Here is a 14,743-nt window from a genome sequence, read left to right on the forward strand (position 1 = left end):
GACTTTGAAACTTTAAGGTTGGGGATATTCTTAACATGTAGATTGCTGAGCTCCACACCCGGAAATTCTGACTAAGTAGTTCTGGGGTGGGGTCAAATGTCTGTAATTCTTACAAGCTCCCAAAGTGATGCTGGGGATGCTGATCCATGGACCACACTTTAGGTAGCCCTGCTCTGATCCATTCCTTCATTTTTATCACCCCTTGTATAGTATCTTTCTTATTTGAACATTTTAATCTCTGGAAACCCCAACTTGTTTTTTATGTTATCATTCTCCTATTCTCTCCTTACTACACTGTGCTTCTATTTCCAGAAGTAGTAATATAATAAAATTTTATATCACTTTCTAAGCACTTATGATGCTCCAGTAATGGTCAGTGCTTTATCCATATTATTTTTTTTCATCCTTCCAACATCCTCATTTTGGAGGTGAGAAAACTGAGGTCCTAGGACACCTAGTAAGTGGAAGAGCAAGTCCTCTTGGCCCCAAAGCTCAAGCTTTTTCTATTTTACTGTCCTATCCCTTTCACATGGTGGTACGTGTCACCAGGTCTCTAGTCAACATGCCTTCTCGGTCCTGCCTCAGCTGCCTAGCTCTTACCTAGTCTCCAATCTAGAACCCCCTCGTCTCCTCATCACCTATCCAGATCCCAGCCAGGCCTTCTATGCCAGGAAGCTTTCCCAGCTACAGCTGCCCACAGCCAACACCCCGCCACATCTTTTGTTTTTACCTGGGGATTTATCATATGTGTTTATGTTTTCATATTAAGGGATTTTTGTCTTCCTAACTGAATTTGGAACTCCTTGAAATCCAGGCCCATCTCATGCATCTCTGGGTTCCCCTTGGACTAGCAATGGTGGGGACTGACTGCTTCCCTTACCCACCCCCCTTCCTACTCTTCTCCTTTCCTAGCCCCCTATCTCCACCTTGTCCTTTCCTAATTTGGTGAAATCAAGCCACATCAACAAGAAGACAAAAAAAAAGGGCCAACCTTAACCCTTCTTAATCTCCCGCCTCCCTCCACTGCAGCTGTGGGTGACTTGCCTTGTTGTTCCACAGTATCATGGGAAGGAACTTTTCTATGAGGCCCTACATTTGGCAGAGAAGCACTAGCAATGCCCTATAACACTTGGTTCTTCTTGAGGGTTTCCAGGTACCACCCCTCTCCCTCCATATTTACTCAAATTCCATTTCCATTATTTTGCTTCCCAGTTTCACTCTGCATCCTTGTCTTCATTCAAGTATGTCAGGAGTTCTCAACTGCCTATTTCCCCTAATGAAATGAACTATTTCCCCTAATGAAATCTATTAGGGCCAGTATGGTGGGACCCATTCATTTGGTCTGTACACTTTGGTATTTTCTCCCTTCCCTTCTTCCCCTCCTTCCCTCCCTCCTTCCATTCCTGCGTTCCTCCTTCTTTTTGAGGTCATTATTCCTGTTATTGCTTGAATGGTGTTATCAACCCCCTATGACAGCTTATACATCTCAGGGTTTAAAATCTTCCTTTTTTAATTTTCATTATCTCCTTGTAAGGTGTCTGCAGAGCAGCTGGGCCTCATAGCCAAAGAGTGAGATTTCCCATGGTGCTTTCATTTCCTCCCTGTCCATTAGTAGGAAAGTACAGGTTGTGTTTGTGTTATAGCCTCATGTAGCTACCCTGCTAAAATGACAGCACTAGTACATTATGGTAGATTCAATTAGTTTTCTTTTTTTCAGAAGGTTTTTTTCTGACCCACATTTGTGAGCCACTTTTGTGGTGGCCCTGATGCTTTCCTTCAGTACCTCCTATAGTCTGAATTCCTTCTATTTGGTGCCTCATTCCATGTGCTATTCTTGGTAGCTTTCAATGTGAAACCCTAAGAAAAAAATTCTAAGGAATACCATTTACTGTTTCTTTAGTGTTTACAATGTATTGTGCTAAGCATTTTTATACCTTGCTTTGTTTGATCCTATCAAAAACTTTAGTTAGGTATTATCCCAATACAATGGAGAAACTGAGGTTTGGTGAGGTTAAGTGACTTGCCTGAGGTCTCACGGCCAGTAAGTGGAACAGCCTACATTCAAACATTTGTCACATAATTCCAAAGCCCATAGTCAAAATTTAGTTTCTGGGAGATTTGTTCTATTCTTCAAAAAACGCGATAATTTTGCCAAAAGTTCTCTCATATACTGCCATGATGGTATAAACGGAAACACCCTTATTGAAGGCAATTTGGCAACACATATTATAATCTTTTTGAATGTCCTTATCCTTTTAATCTAGCAATTCCCATGACTGAATTTATCCTAAGGAAATAATCATTAATATGTGCAAAGATTTAACCCTAAGGGAGTTCAAGGAGGCAATATTCATAATATGAAAAATTGAAATAGGTTCCATGTCCAACAGAGGAAAATAAATATGATACACAGAGGTAATGAAGTACCAAGTAGTCATTAAAAATTATTTGGAAAAAGAATATTCAGTGGCATAGAAATGTGTGCAGGATATAGTAACTACTATAGGATTTCAGATTACACCCATTTTTGTAAAAACAGATACTACAAAATAGATTCAAAGAGAAATGATACAGAGCAAGAGACACAGATATGTAGTATACATCAAAAATGCAAAGAGTTGTGAGATTAAGGGGATAGAACTAAGATTAATTTTTACTTTCTTTTATTGTTTTTATTGTGCACCTTTCAAATTGACATTGAAGCTTTTTAAAACTTATTTTTCTTCTTTAATTGGAAAAATGTCTGTGTGTTGTTTGAAGACATAGAATCTTTGGCACTCCATCTTGGGCATTCCCTCTGTTAATGTTTTTATGCTAAAGACTTCTTGGATTGTTCTTTTTGTCCACCCACCTGGGGGCTAAGCTGGGGAGCTAATTGTATGTGTTGGAAATGTCTGCATGAAACTAAGTTCTTGTCTGGTATTTTGTGCCCTGTGGTTCAGGTAGCAAATTCAGAGCTTGTTTGATCCAAATCCTTTTCCTGGTCTAAACTAACTAAACATCCTCTCTTCCCTCTGCTACCTGGTTGTGTGAACCCTGACAGACCTCATTTTTCCTCTAGAGCAGTAGCCACTTTTCCTTAACTTCACTCACACTGTGAAGAAAATTTCACACTTTTTTAAAATTATAAGATCTATGAATGCTGTTCATATTTACCAGTGCTCCTTTTTATATTTATTATTTCCTCCACAAACAACCATTTCTACTGACATTTGAGTTCCATCTTCTTGGTTTCTTTAATGCAGGCTTTCGTTAGTTTTTTTCTCTGACTCAGTGCACTTTGGTTTCTTGACCTGATCACCTTCCAACCGCCTCCTGCAGCTGACTCACATCCATCTCCTCCAACTCACCACATTGCCTCCCCTTCTTTCAGGTCTCAAGGTGTCTTTGGAAAGTGCCTCCCATTCTTCCTTCAGCTTTTCCTTCTGCTCTCATCACTTTGATCATCTCTCTGCTGGCTTCCTTCATTGACCCCTTTTAAGTCCCCATTTCTGCTTCTAGAGAGTCCACCTGTCTGTCTTTCATCTATTTATACTTTCCATTCAGCTGGTAATCCTTAGTCTAATCATTTCAGCCTTTGATTTGGACCTTCTCTGAAGTGTTTTTTTTCAGATATTTTAAAAACAAGTTCCACCACTCAGGCTCCCTGAGGGGGGCGTGGAGCTTTCTAATTCATGCTTTTTCTTTAGAGCATAACCAATTGTAGAAGGAATAGTTTAACCTTAGAAAATAACTTACTAAAACAAAATATCAGTTAGCACTCCTTGTATTTAAAAAATGTATATATTGGGTTTTTTTTTAAAGCAAGTAATCTTTGAAAAGAGAAAATTATCCTTGACCAAAAACAAACACAAAAAAGCTCATGACACAGTATTTCCATCTCTAATAATAATAATAATAATGTAACTGAACAAGTGTTAAAGAAGTATTTGAAAATATGTTAATTGAAATATTGGTTGTAATAGCAAAAAGAAACTAAGAAACATCTTAAATACCCAGCAGTAAATGCTTGGTTATGTAAGTTTGATATACCACTAATCACTATGAAGTCATTAAATATGACTATTACATATGTATGGAAAGAAATACATATTGTTTAATGAAAAAAACTGGGTTGCAGACCAGAATTTATGACATGATCCCCTTTCTGTAAAATTATACATGTATGTGTATATATAGTCATCAAAAGATCTCTTGGTGATGGACTTTGGGGTGATTTTTAATTTTCTGTTTCTTTTGATTTCTTCTTTATACTTTTGTACATTGCTAGCATATTTTACAGGTAGCAATTCTTGTTTTTAAACCAAAAAACACTTATTTTCTTTTCCTAGTAAATTACATAACTAACTTCAATTTTTGATTCTTCATTTTATATTTTCCTAACATTTTACAATGAAAATATCAAACATTGCTTGACTTATTATGAAATATTCATACTAGAGATATGTAATATATATATATTATATGAATATTAAAGAATGATAATAAAATGGATACTTGCATGCCCATAATCAGTTTAAGAATATTAATTCTTTGGAACCCCTCTGTGCCTCTAATCAAGCCCATCCTGTTCCTTTCTCCAAAGAGATTAACTACTGCCAAATTTGTATTTCACATTCCTTTACTTTATAGTTTTATGAAATATATGTATGTTCAGTTCATTATGCTACAACTTGTGTTACTTTAATACAATGAGTAAGGGAATTGTGTCAATATACACAAAAGTTATATTGTTTATATAACGTTTTTCTCCACACATAAATGTTCTGTACTACTAAGGAGCAGTAGCTAACTGCAAAGTATACTAACACAGCTGAAGGCATCAAACTGAATTTCTGTACACAAAACCTACCCATCCCAAGTTCTTCTCTTGATTTCTTTTAGACTTATATCCTATCTGGGAAGTGCTTACCTAAATAGGAAGTGCTTGTTACACAGTTCTTCCTGATTTTCAGGCTTAGGATCTTTGCCCAAAAGCAGCTTCCTCAACCTTCCTTAAGCCTTCTTCTAAAAAGCTATCTTCCTCTTTTCTATCAGATAAATTCTAATGTTTGCAGACATATTTAATTAAGAATGTAATATGTCTTGTAATTATACTAATGTTTTTATTAGGATTTGTATTGGTTTTATTAATATTCTGTTTACAAAGTTATCTAGAATTTTTTCCATAAGGAAAACAGTCCATAATTTCTGTTACTATTAATGCATGGTTTTGAAGAATGAGAGTGATTTTTTTAAATGCCTATATTATATCAAAAACATCTGTATCCCTAAACAATAGTTTAATTTGCATTGTTTTGAATTTTGTATTTGTACAAATGGAATCATGCTGTTTGCATTCTTCAATGTGCATTTTTAAAAATATTGTATTTGTTAAATAATCCATGTTAATGACTATAGCTCTGGTTCCATTTTCACTGCTGTACAGAATTTCACTCTGAGTGTGCCAAAGCTTATCTATTCTCCTGTAGATCAGCAATTGGTATTTGAAATTTTCTGATGTTATTTTTTAAATGTTATTATAAACAGTTTTGTACATGATTCCTTGGCACATATACAAGAGTCTCTAGGGCATTCTACCTAGGGATAAAAGTGCTAGGCTCAGAGTATGCACATCTTCATGTTTACTAGGTAATGTGACATGAATCTCCAAAGTAATTTTACCAATTGAAACTTCAATCATTAGTGTATGACAGTTCTCCTTTATCCACATCCTTGCCAACAATTGAGTTGTTGCCAAATTGTTGTGGTTTTAACTTGATTACCAATGTATATGTGCTTGTCTATTCGTATTTCTCTGAAATGCCCGTTCATGTCTTTTACCCATTGCTTTGACATTGGGAGGTTTCTATTTTTTCTTTCAATAGGAATGCTGTATATTCTAGATACTACTCCTTTTTCAGTTACATTGCTACAACTATCCCCTTTCTGTTTGCAGCCTGTCTTTTCCCTTTTAGGATTTTTTTTTTTTTGATCTTTTCATTAACAGTTCTTAGTTTAATGTAATTGAATTTGTCACCTTTTATTATTTGTGCTTTTTAAAACTTGTTTAAGAAATCTTTCCATACTTGGGGTTATAAGACATTTTATATTTTCTTCTGAATTTTTTTGTGTGAACCATAAACTTTGATTAATGGAAAATAGAATGCCTTGCTAATGGAAATCTTGTCTTAAAAATGGCAGAGAAGAACACATTTATTTTTTTAAAGTAAATTCACATTGTATTGGGCTGCAACATGATGGCAGGATTTGCTTTTGTTTCAAAAGATTCCCTAAGTTCAAGGTAACTCTGTTGAGATTCAACAGTACATCTGCCGACCTGGAAACTGGGAGTGAGTGGAGTTTAGTAGCGGCAGGTGAAGTGGGGGTACAGGTAGGGGTGGGGATAGAGGTGGGGGTGTGGGACTCTGCTGCCCCCGGTCCTTTGCCTGTCACCTTTAAATCTTCAAACCATTGCAGTTGATTTTTGTGCATGATCTGAGTAGAGATCCAAATTCACTTCCCCCACATGGTTAACCAGCTGTCTCAAAACTGTTGAGGCAAAGTCCACTCTTTCTCCCACCAATACAACACCATGTCAATTATCAAGGTTCTGTGTATTCATGAGTCTCTTTCTGTGTTCTCTGCTCTTTACTATTTGTCTTCCCTGCCATTATCAACTATCTCAGTTATTCCAGCATAATATTGTTTTGGCAGCTGATAGGGTAAGCCTCCCTTCCATTTTCTTCTTCTTCAGAAATATTGAATATTCTAGGCCTTTGTTCATCCACATAAGTTATAGAAGCAGTTTGTCAAGGTGTGTGCATACAACACACACACATACACACACACACACACACACACACACACACCTGATGGCAAGTGTATACATACACATATCTGTTGAGATTTTTATTAGAATTGTAGTGTTTCTATAGATCAATTTGGGAAGAATTGACATGATAACAATATGGAGTCTTCTGTGAACAGAGATATCAATTTATTTAGATTGTCTTCAGTGTCTTTCACTAATGTGAAGTTCTCTCCAAAAAGAAATCTTATACATATTTAGTTCATTCTCTTCTTGAGAAACTTACTTTTTTCTATTATAAATAGTATCTATTTACAAAGTATATATTTCTGTTATTGATGATTAATAGAAATGCAATTGACTTTTACCTACTACATATCTGGAAACTTTGGTAAATTCTCTTATTAATTCTAATTATTTTTATGTAGATTCTAAAATTATCTTGTCTATAATTAATGATAATTTTATTTTTCTTTTCTAAACCTTATACTTTTGATACCTTCCTATCACTAAATTGTCTAAAACCTCTGGGAAAATGTGAAAGAGAAATGATGATGGGGCATTCTTGTCTTGTTCCTGATTTTGAAAGGAGGGCTTTTAACATTTCATCATTACATATAGTGTTTGGCATCTCTAGTGACTGAGCTGCCTTATATTTTGGAGCACACTTTTCTCATGCTTGATTGGAAAGAGCTCAAGTCAAGTTTAGCCTTGGAGCAAGAGGCAAAATCATATGCCTTAGATCTAGATTACTTAGGCTAGTGTAGTAGAGAAGAAGGATTTTCTATGTGGCCCACTAGAATTTGACACTGGGGTTTGGGGCCACAGCCCCAGCTAATATTCTCTGTAGATACATTTTCCTCCAAAACCTTGAAGTCAGGATTTGAGTAGTTTTGAGTCCCAGCCAAAACCACCTCCTAATGCAGTGAGTGGGTATCAGAATCACACATTGGTGGGCCCTAACCCAGAGTTTATGACTCAGAGTCCCTGGGGTAGGGACTGATAATTTGCATTTCTTTTTTTTTAACTTTTTAAAATGTTTTGTTTATTTTCGAGAGAGAGACAGAGTGCAAGCAGGGAGGGGCAGAGAGAGAGGGAGACACAGAATCTGAAGTAGGCTCTAGGCTCTGACCTGTCAGCACAGAGCCCAATGCAGGGCTTGAACTCATGAACTATGAGATCATGACCTGAGCTGAAGTCAGACACTTAACTGACTGAGCCACCCAGGCACCCTGAGAATTTGCATTTCTAAGAAGTTCCCAGGTGATGCTGATACTGCTGGTCCCAGAACCACACTTTGAAAACTAGTCTTCTTTTTGGTCTCCACCATGGAAACAATATGATGAAGGGGATGTCATCATTTGAAAAGCATTGCAATAAGATGCATGCATTGTGCTGCTGCTGTGGCTCTAAGTCCTACCACCTTCAGAAATTGACCTGTGGCAAATGTGTCTATCTTGCCAAGCAGAAGAGAAAGTATAACTGGAGTGGCAAAGCTAAAAGACGAAATACCCCTGGGACTGGTCAAAAGAGGCACCCAAAAATTGTGTGCCGCAGATTCAGACATGGATTCTGTGAAGGAACAACACCTAAACCCAAGAGGGTGGCTGTTGCAGCATCCAGTTCATCTGAAGGATTCAATGATTAGTCACAAGATAAGTGTTCTGGTTTGAAAGAAAGAAAGAAACAAAGAAAGAAAGAAAGAAAGAAAGAAAGAGAGAGAAACGCTGCCCTAACCAGCTCCTTAAAACATCCCAACAGTGACAATCCAGAGACAAGGAAACAAAATTATTAAAGTGCCTGAGGGGTGCCTGGGTGGCTCAGTTGGTTGAGCATCTATCTGACTTCAGCTCAGGACATGATCTCACGGTTCATGTGTTCAAGCCCTGTGTCAGGCTCTGTGCTGATAGCTCAGAGCCTGGAGCCTGCTTCAGATTCTGTGTCTCCCTCTCTCTCTCCCCTGCCCCACTCATTCTCTCTCTCTCAAAATAAATAAATAAATATAAAAAAAAAAGTGCCTGAGAAGGAAAGAGGGAGACTGCAACCATGAGTACCATCCCTGGAGGATGACAGATGGCCACTCCAAACATGGAAGAAATGAAAGAGGGAAACACAGGAGGAAATGGGAGATTTGGGACAGAACATGAAAGGAACTCATGGGAAAGTATGAAGGGAGACCACAAACAAGCAAATAAATCAGGTGGGGCTGATTATTCAGTCTGCATCCAACAAAGGACATGGAGGGGAAAGATGACAGTGAGACCTGCATAGCTTTTAGGAGGGGCAGTGACAGGATGGCAATTTAAGTGACAATTCATTGCTAAGATCTGTTCCCCACAGAGATGGGCCTCTGCCAAGTAACACAGTAAGTGCTGGGTAAATCAGAAGCCCAAGCCCCAGGAAGTAACAAACTTAATGCAAGTTTCCTATTAAGCAGATAAACTGGATTTATTCTTAAAGTAGATAAGAAAAGGGAAGTACTGCAAGAGTACAAGCCTTAAAGTCATGTTCATCTTTTCAGGAGCTGCAGTCCCTGCCAGACACTTTTACATGGGCTCAGGGCCAGTGAAGTGGCAGGGGTGGAACATGGAGAATCACGTTAAGGAAGAAGATGAATCCATTGCCCTAATGGAGGGAAAGCAATACCAGAGGTTCCAGGGAGAACCAAAGACTAACTCTGCACATAGTAATGAGATCAGAGGATGCTTCTGATACTGGGTTTTTACTCATCTATGGTGTAAATTGGCAACTGCTAAAAAATAAGAAGAGTGCAAGGTCTCCATTCCCTTCTCATGCCTGCTGCCTGCCAACTTCCTGTCAAGAGCTAGCCGGCTGTCTGGACATCATGTCTTAATGCTGTCTCTAGCTTTGATAGTTAGTGTATAATACAGCAGAGTTGGAAGGAACCATAGAGGTGGTCCTCACCTGTTGGGCCTATACAGCAAGAGTGATTAGCCAGAAGTCAACCTAGGTAACAGCATTCATTTATTTTATTTTACGTGTTTGTCATTAGGACTGTTTGATTCAATTTACTGACACATTAAAACATATAAATCAGTATCCCTATATTTACCCTATAAAATCTGAAAAGCCTTGGATATATGTAGCATGTTGCCTCTAGGTAAACTCAAGTAGCTTCATATGTGTATGTGTATAGAAAACATGGAGAATTACACCCCTATGAAGGGTTTTGATTCCAAATTAGCTACAAACAGTTTTTAAGCAAATTGCTTCATTATTCTGTGATTCACTACTCTCGTGAGGCTAGAAGTAAAAGTACTTTAAGTTCCAAGAAAGAAAGGTACAGTATAAATTCAACATAGTTCTTAGAATTGTAGATTCTTCCAGTGGGACATGCAAATCACCCGTCCACACTCACCTACGGCCCTCCACTTCCCTCACACCTGGTCATCCAGCCTCTTTCTGAATACTTTTACACCCTCACTTTGGGAGGCCTGTATTTCCATTGTTGCATAGTCTTAATTGTTGTAACAGGAAACTTTTCTCATGCTTTTGAAAACCTAGTACGTTGCTATACAGTTTTGATAGGAAATTCTTTTTTACATCACGTTAAAATCTGGCTGCCTTGAATTTCTGCCTGTCTGTCCAGTCCTATTCTTGGTCCCACTGAGAAAAAAACCTAAGACCTCTTTCAGCATCCTGAGGACTCCAATCATGTCCCAACTAAGAGTTGTTTTCTCCTGACAAACTATCACAGTTCATTCCCACAAATGTTTCCTCCTCATAGCTTCATTTTCAAGCTTTCATTGTCCTGTCTGCCTTCTCTAGACATGAACTAGCTTATCTGGATCCCTTTCTTTAATATTGAAATATATATACCTGGACATCATACGACATAAGAAGTCTAGGCCAAGGATGGGTATGATAGTGTTCTTGGTCCTCCTGGTCCTTGTTAACAAACCACTGCTTTAGTAGTCACCTGACCCTGGGGCCCATATATTGCCTATAGGCATTATAGACACCTTTCTATCTTTTTTCTTACTATTTGGGTATAGTTGTTAAGCCAGTATCAAAAACACCTATCTAAGTTACTCAAATCAACATTCATTTTTATGTGCCAATTTGACAACCATAGCAAAGAGAGGTCAAAGATAATTTAAGACAACTTGCACAAGCTGGTTCTTGACTATTTCAGCTGTGGTTTCTAAGAGGTACAAGCCCCCCACATGAAGATATCTTTCTATTTTCTTCCGTGTGCTTGTTCCACTTGACCAAATTCTGCCAATTATCCTGGACCTATATCAGTGCACTGTCTACCCACATTTAGCTCCTCAACACTTGACCCTGTGTTATCCTCTCTTTTTGAAAACTCCAAGGTGACCTTTGGAAGTACTTGCATTTTTGTTGCTGTTGTATACTATTTCCTTATCCCTTTGTCCTTCTGATCTTTCATTTGCCAGATTCTTTAATTTGCTCTTTTAGCAAATTACTTTATGATTCTGCTGTCTTTATTATACTTTATGACTCTGCTGTCTTTTTTCTACCTACAGTATCTACTTGAAGATTCTTTAGAGAATCTTTAATGGAGAATATCCATTTTTCTCATTAAAGTCTGCAATTTGTGCTGGCCTCTGGAAAAAATAAAAGCTTTCTTTCCTCAGAACATCTATTGTAGCTTTATGGTATCTTAAAAGGGGGTATGGACAGGCAGTTTCAGAGCTGGAAGAGAACCAAGTTCTCCAGTCTATCACTTGGATGACTCAGACAAGAGGATGCAGACACAACCTTACTGTTCTTAGTTCAAAATGTTAAAAAATCCCAAGGAGAGAGTGGACTGGGTAGGAGGGATGGGAATGGACCCAGAACATCAAGATCATCTTATGACATAGGCAGAACACATTGAAGTCCCAACTCTAGCCCTACAGAGAACGATATACTACTATTCAGGTAAATTCAGTTGTCATTCACTTTGTACTTAGATTGTACAGGAATGCTTTACAGTCTAGATTCTAATGGTGAGACATTAGCCAAATAAAATCTCTCTTGGCTGCTAAGGACTTCTTGGAATGAAAGTAACAAGGAAAAGGCCATGTCCCCTAACTGGACACGTGGCAATGGGGCAGTGAGACCAATTCCTTGTTTGAAAGCACCCATAGCATAGTATTTTTTCATTGACTGGATTAAGGGTCACAACAAAAGCCCATGATAAATTACTTGCTTTTCTTTAGAGTCATTTATTAACCTCAGGAGTGTGGAATGCATCACCAAGAGACTAATCTGTGCCACTGGAAGGACATTAACCAGAGTTTTCTGGACCACTAAGGGGGAGGGTAGAAGAAAGGAAGCAGTAGTTTTATCATTGCCTTGGCTATTCTCCAAAATATGGCTGCCTCACTACTCGGAATAACAGATGGAAAGAGAGTCTTTGCCCACACATATGAGAAAGCTGAGCCATGCCATGATTGTGGCCTTCTGCCTCCAGGAGTGAACCAAGGGCACAACTGTACAGATGGGCTATGAATGAGGCATAAAATGACTTACTAATTTATTTTAAATCAACACACCGGTGTGTGCACAGCCAAATGAGTGTTGTCTCCTTTTAAGTAAAGCACCTTGAAAGGCTTTCCATATATTGGATGACACTTCTGTTGCTCAAAAGATCAAAAGATAGTTGGGGGGTTCAGTGCAGGAAAACACATGCCCACACAAGTGACAATCATTGATATCTACAAGTCAAAATTACTTACTGTTAATATTCTGCAATATTTGCTTCCAACATTTTTCTGTAAGAAATCTGTTCCTATTGTTTCTCATTAAAGCAAAACATGGCTGGGAGGCCTGGGTGGCTCAGTCATTTGAGCATCTGACTCTTGATTTTGGCTTAGGTCATGATCTCACAGTTCGTGAGTTCAAGCCTGGCATCAGGCTTATGTTGACAGTGCAAAGCCTGCTTGGCATTCTCTGTCTCCCTCTCTCACTCTGCCCCTCCCCCACTCATGTACATATGCTATCTCTCTCTTTCTCTCAAAAACAAATAAATAAACATTAAAAATAAATAAATATTAAAGCAAAACACAGTTTATTATAGAGATTTCAAGTAAGGCAGAAAAGAACAAAAATTAAAAGGCTTTTAAACAGCCAAAAGTCCATCATTAATATTTGGTGGATAATCCAGCCATTTCTCTATATATCCCATTCTTTTGAATATCATCAGTTTTGACAAAGTGTCCACCTTTGAGGAAGGATTTGACTTTTGGAAATAGGTCAAAGTTGCTAAGAGCCAGCTAAGTCTGGCAAATAAGGTAATGATTAAGCTGAGTGACAAGAGTTTGGTGCCAAGTCAGGTGTAATTGGTTTTCTTGGACAGCTCAGAAATTGGCTCTATGAGAGGCACCCATGTCAGATGTGCTCTGAACTCCAACAAGAGCTGCCCTCAAGGGGCTGTCTCTGAAGGATGTGTGCATGGGATGGCAGAAACCTTGGGAACCATAACCTCCGGAACTAAGCTAGGACTGTGTCCCTTGAGAGCTGTGGGCCTCCATCAGGTCCTTACCCTTGAGGAGCCTCTGTTTGCTCATCTTAATGGGATGTTCATAATGTCTACTTTTCATGAGCTGTTACGAGAATCAAACTAGGTCACAGACACGAAAGCACTTTTGTAAACTGTCAAGCCCTATACAAATGTAAGGCACTGTTATTTAAGTATGTTTGTCAAATTAATCTTGTTTCTTGATGGGCACACCTCCTACAGTCACTCTATGGACAGCCACATCATCAAAGCATAAGTGGATAGAACTACTCTCTCCCTTTCTAGTTTCCTTGGGCTGCAGGTTTATCCCTTCAAGGATGCCTTGCCCTTGACCTCATGATCATTTTACCTGATTTTTCCAATACCGGAGTGTGGGCAAGGGAATGGGTGGGGCATAGTTTGAATCACCACCACTGGCATTTCTCCCTTTCAGTAGCCTAGGGGAAGGGGGTAGTGATGATCTCAGTCTGGGGTCTCTGTTTTGGAATTTTAAAAGGATCTGGTCCATTTAATATTTACCTGAAAGGTTTTTTTGACATTGTCTTTCAGAAAATAAGGGAATCTGAGAACAGTTAGGAGTTCCCATGATGCATTAAAAAGGGCTAGAAAAATTAGAAACTATAGTTACCTCATCTACGAAAATGGCAATAATAACTGTACCATCCTAATAGGTGGTTGGGAGGACTAACTTTCAGGCACTAGTACAGTCTGGCACATAAAAAGTGCTCAATAAATGTTAACTAGTATTTTTGATGTTCTTATTAATACAAAAATTGAAATGTATAGACTCCGTAAGTTTTAAAGATGTCAGTGTATATACTATCAGCAACTTTTGGCAGATGAAAGAGTGCCTCATCAATAATGAGCTAATGTTACTCATATATAATTTATAGATTTAATTTCACCATTTGGAATTTTGTTTTTTAATTTATATTCATTCATTCAACATATATTTATGTATTTACTACATATAAGGCATTATGCCATCCACTGGAGATATAACAGTGAACCAAACAGACATAACCCTTATCCCCATAGAGCTTACTATGAAGGCAACAAGCCATAAACAAATAATTTAACAAATAGGAAATAAGTGTCCTATTAGAACTTGTTTTAAGTGCAATGATGGGAAAGTATAATTCTATGTAGCCGAGTGGACCCAATCTTGTGTGGATGAAAGGAGGGTTCAGGGAGTTTTCTTAAGTACATGACATGTGAGCTGAGATCCAAATAGTGAACAGGACTTGTGTAGCAAAGAATGGGGAGGAGCAGATTCGCAGTGGATAAACAGATGCAAAGGTCTTGCGGCTGGAAGAAACAGAGCATGGTCACATCTGGAATAATGAGAATAAAGGTTGTAGAGAAGAAAATGAGGTTGGGAGCTCAGGGCCTTGCAGACCACCATAAGAACTGTGGTCTTGACCTTCACAGCAAAGGAAGCCAATGAAGTGATTCAAGCAAGA

General features: G+C 38.3%; 2 protein-coding genes across 2 annotated transcripts in view; both read left to right on the forward strand.

Moving 5' to 3' along the window:
• The window catches only part of CASR (calcium sensing receptor), a 76,695-nt gene that overhangs the window by 10,005 nt on the left and 51,947 nt on the right, over positions 1–14,743 (forward strand). The gene's annotated exons all lie outside the window — the stretch shown is intronic.
• LOC102971285 (60S ribosomal protein L37-like) lies at positions 8,130–8,438 on the forward strand. The gene has a single exon (XM_042998335.1). The coding sequence runs from the start codon at positions 8,130–8,132 to the stop codon at positions 8,436–8,438; it is 309 nt and encodes a 102-aa protein (XP_042854269.1).

Source organism: Panthera tigris, chromosome C2 (genome assembly GCF_018350195.1).
Source record: "Panthera tigris isolate Pti1 chromosome C2, P.tigris_Pti1_mat1.1, whole genome shotgun sequence".
Classification (NCBI taxonomy): Eukaryota; Metazoa; Chordata; class Mammalia; order Carnivora; family Felidae; genus Panthera; species Panthera tigris.

Coding starts and splice junctions, on each gene's coding strand:
- LOC102971285 (XM_042998335.1), top strand. CDS start 8,130: ATGATGAAGGGGATGTCATCATTTGAAAAGCATTGCAATAAGATGCAT.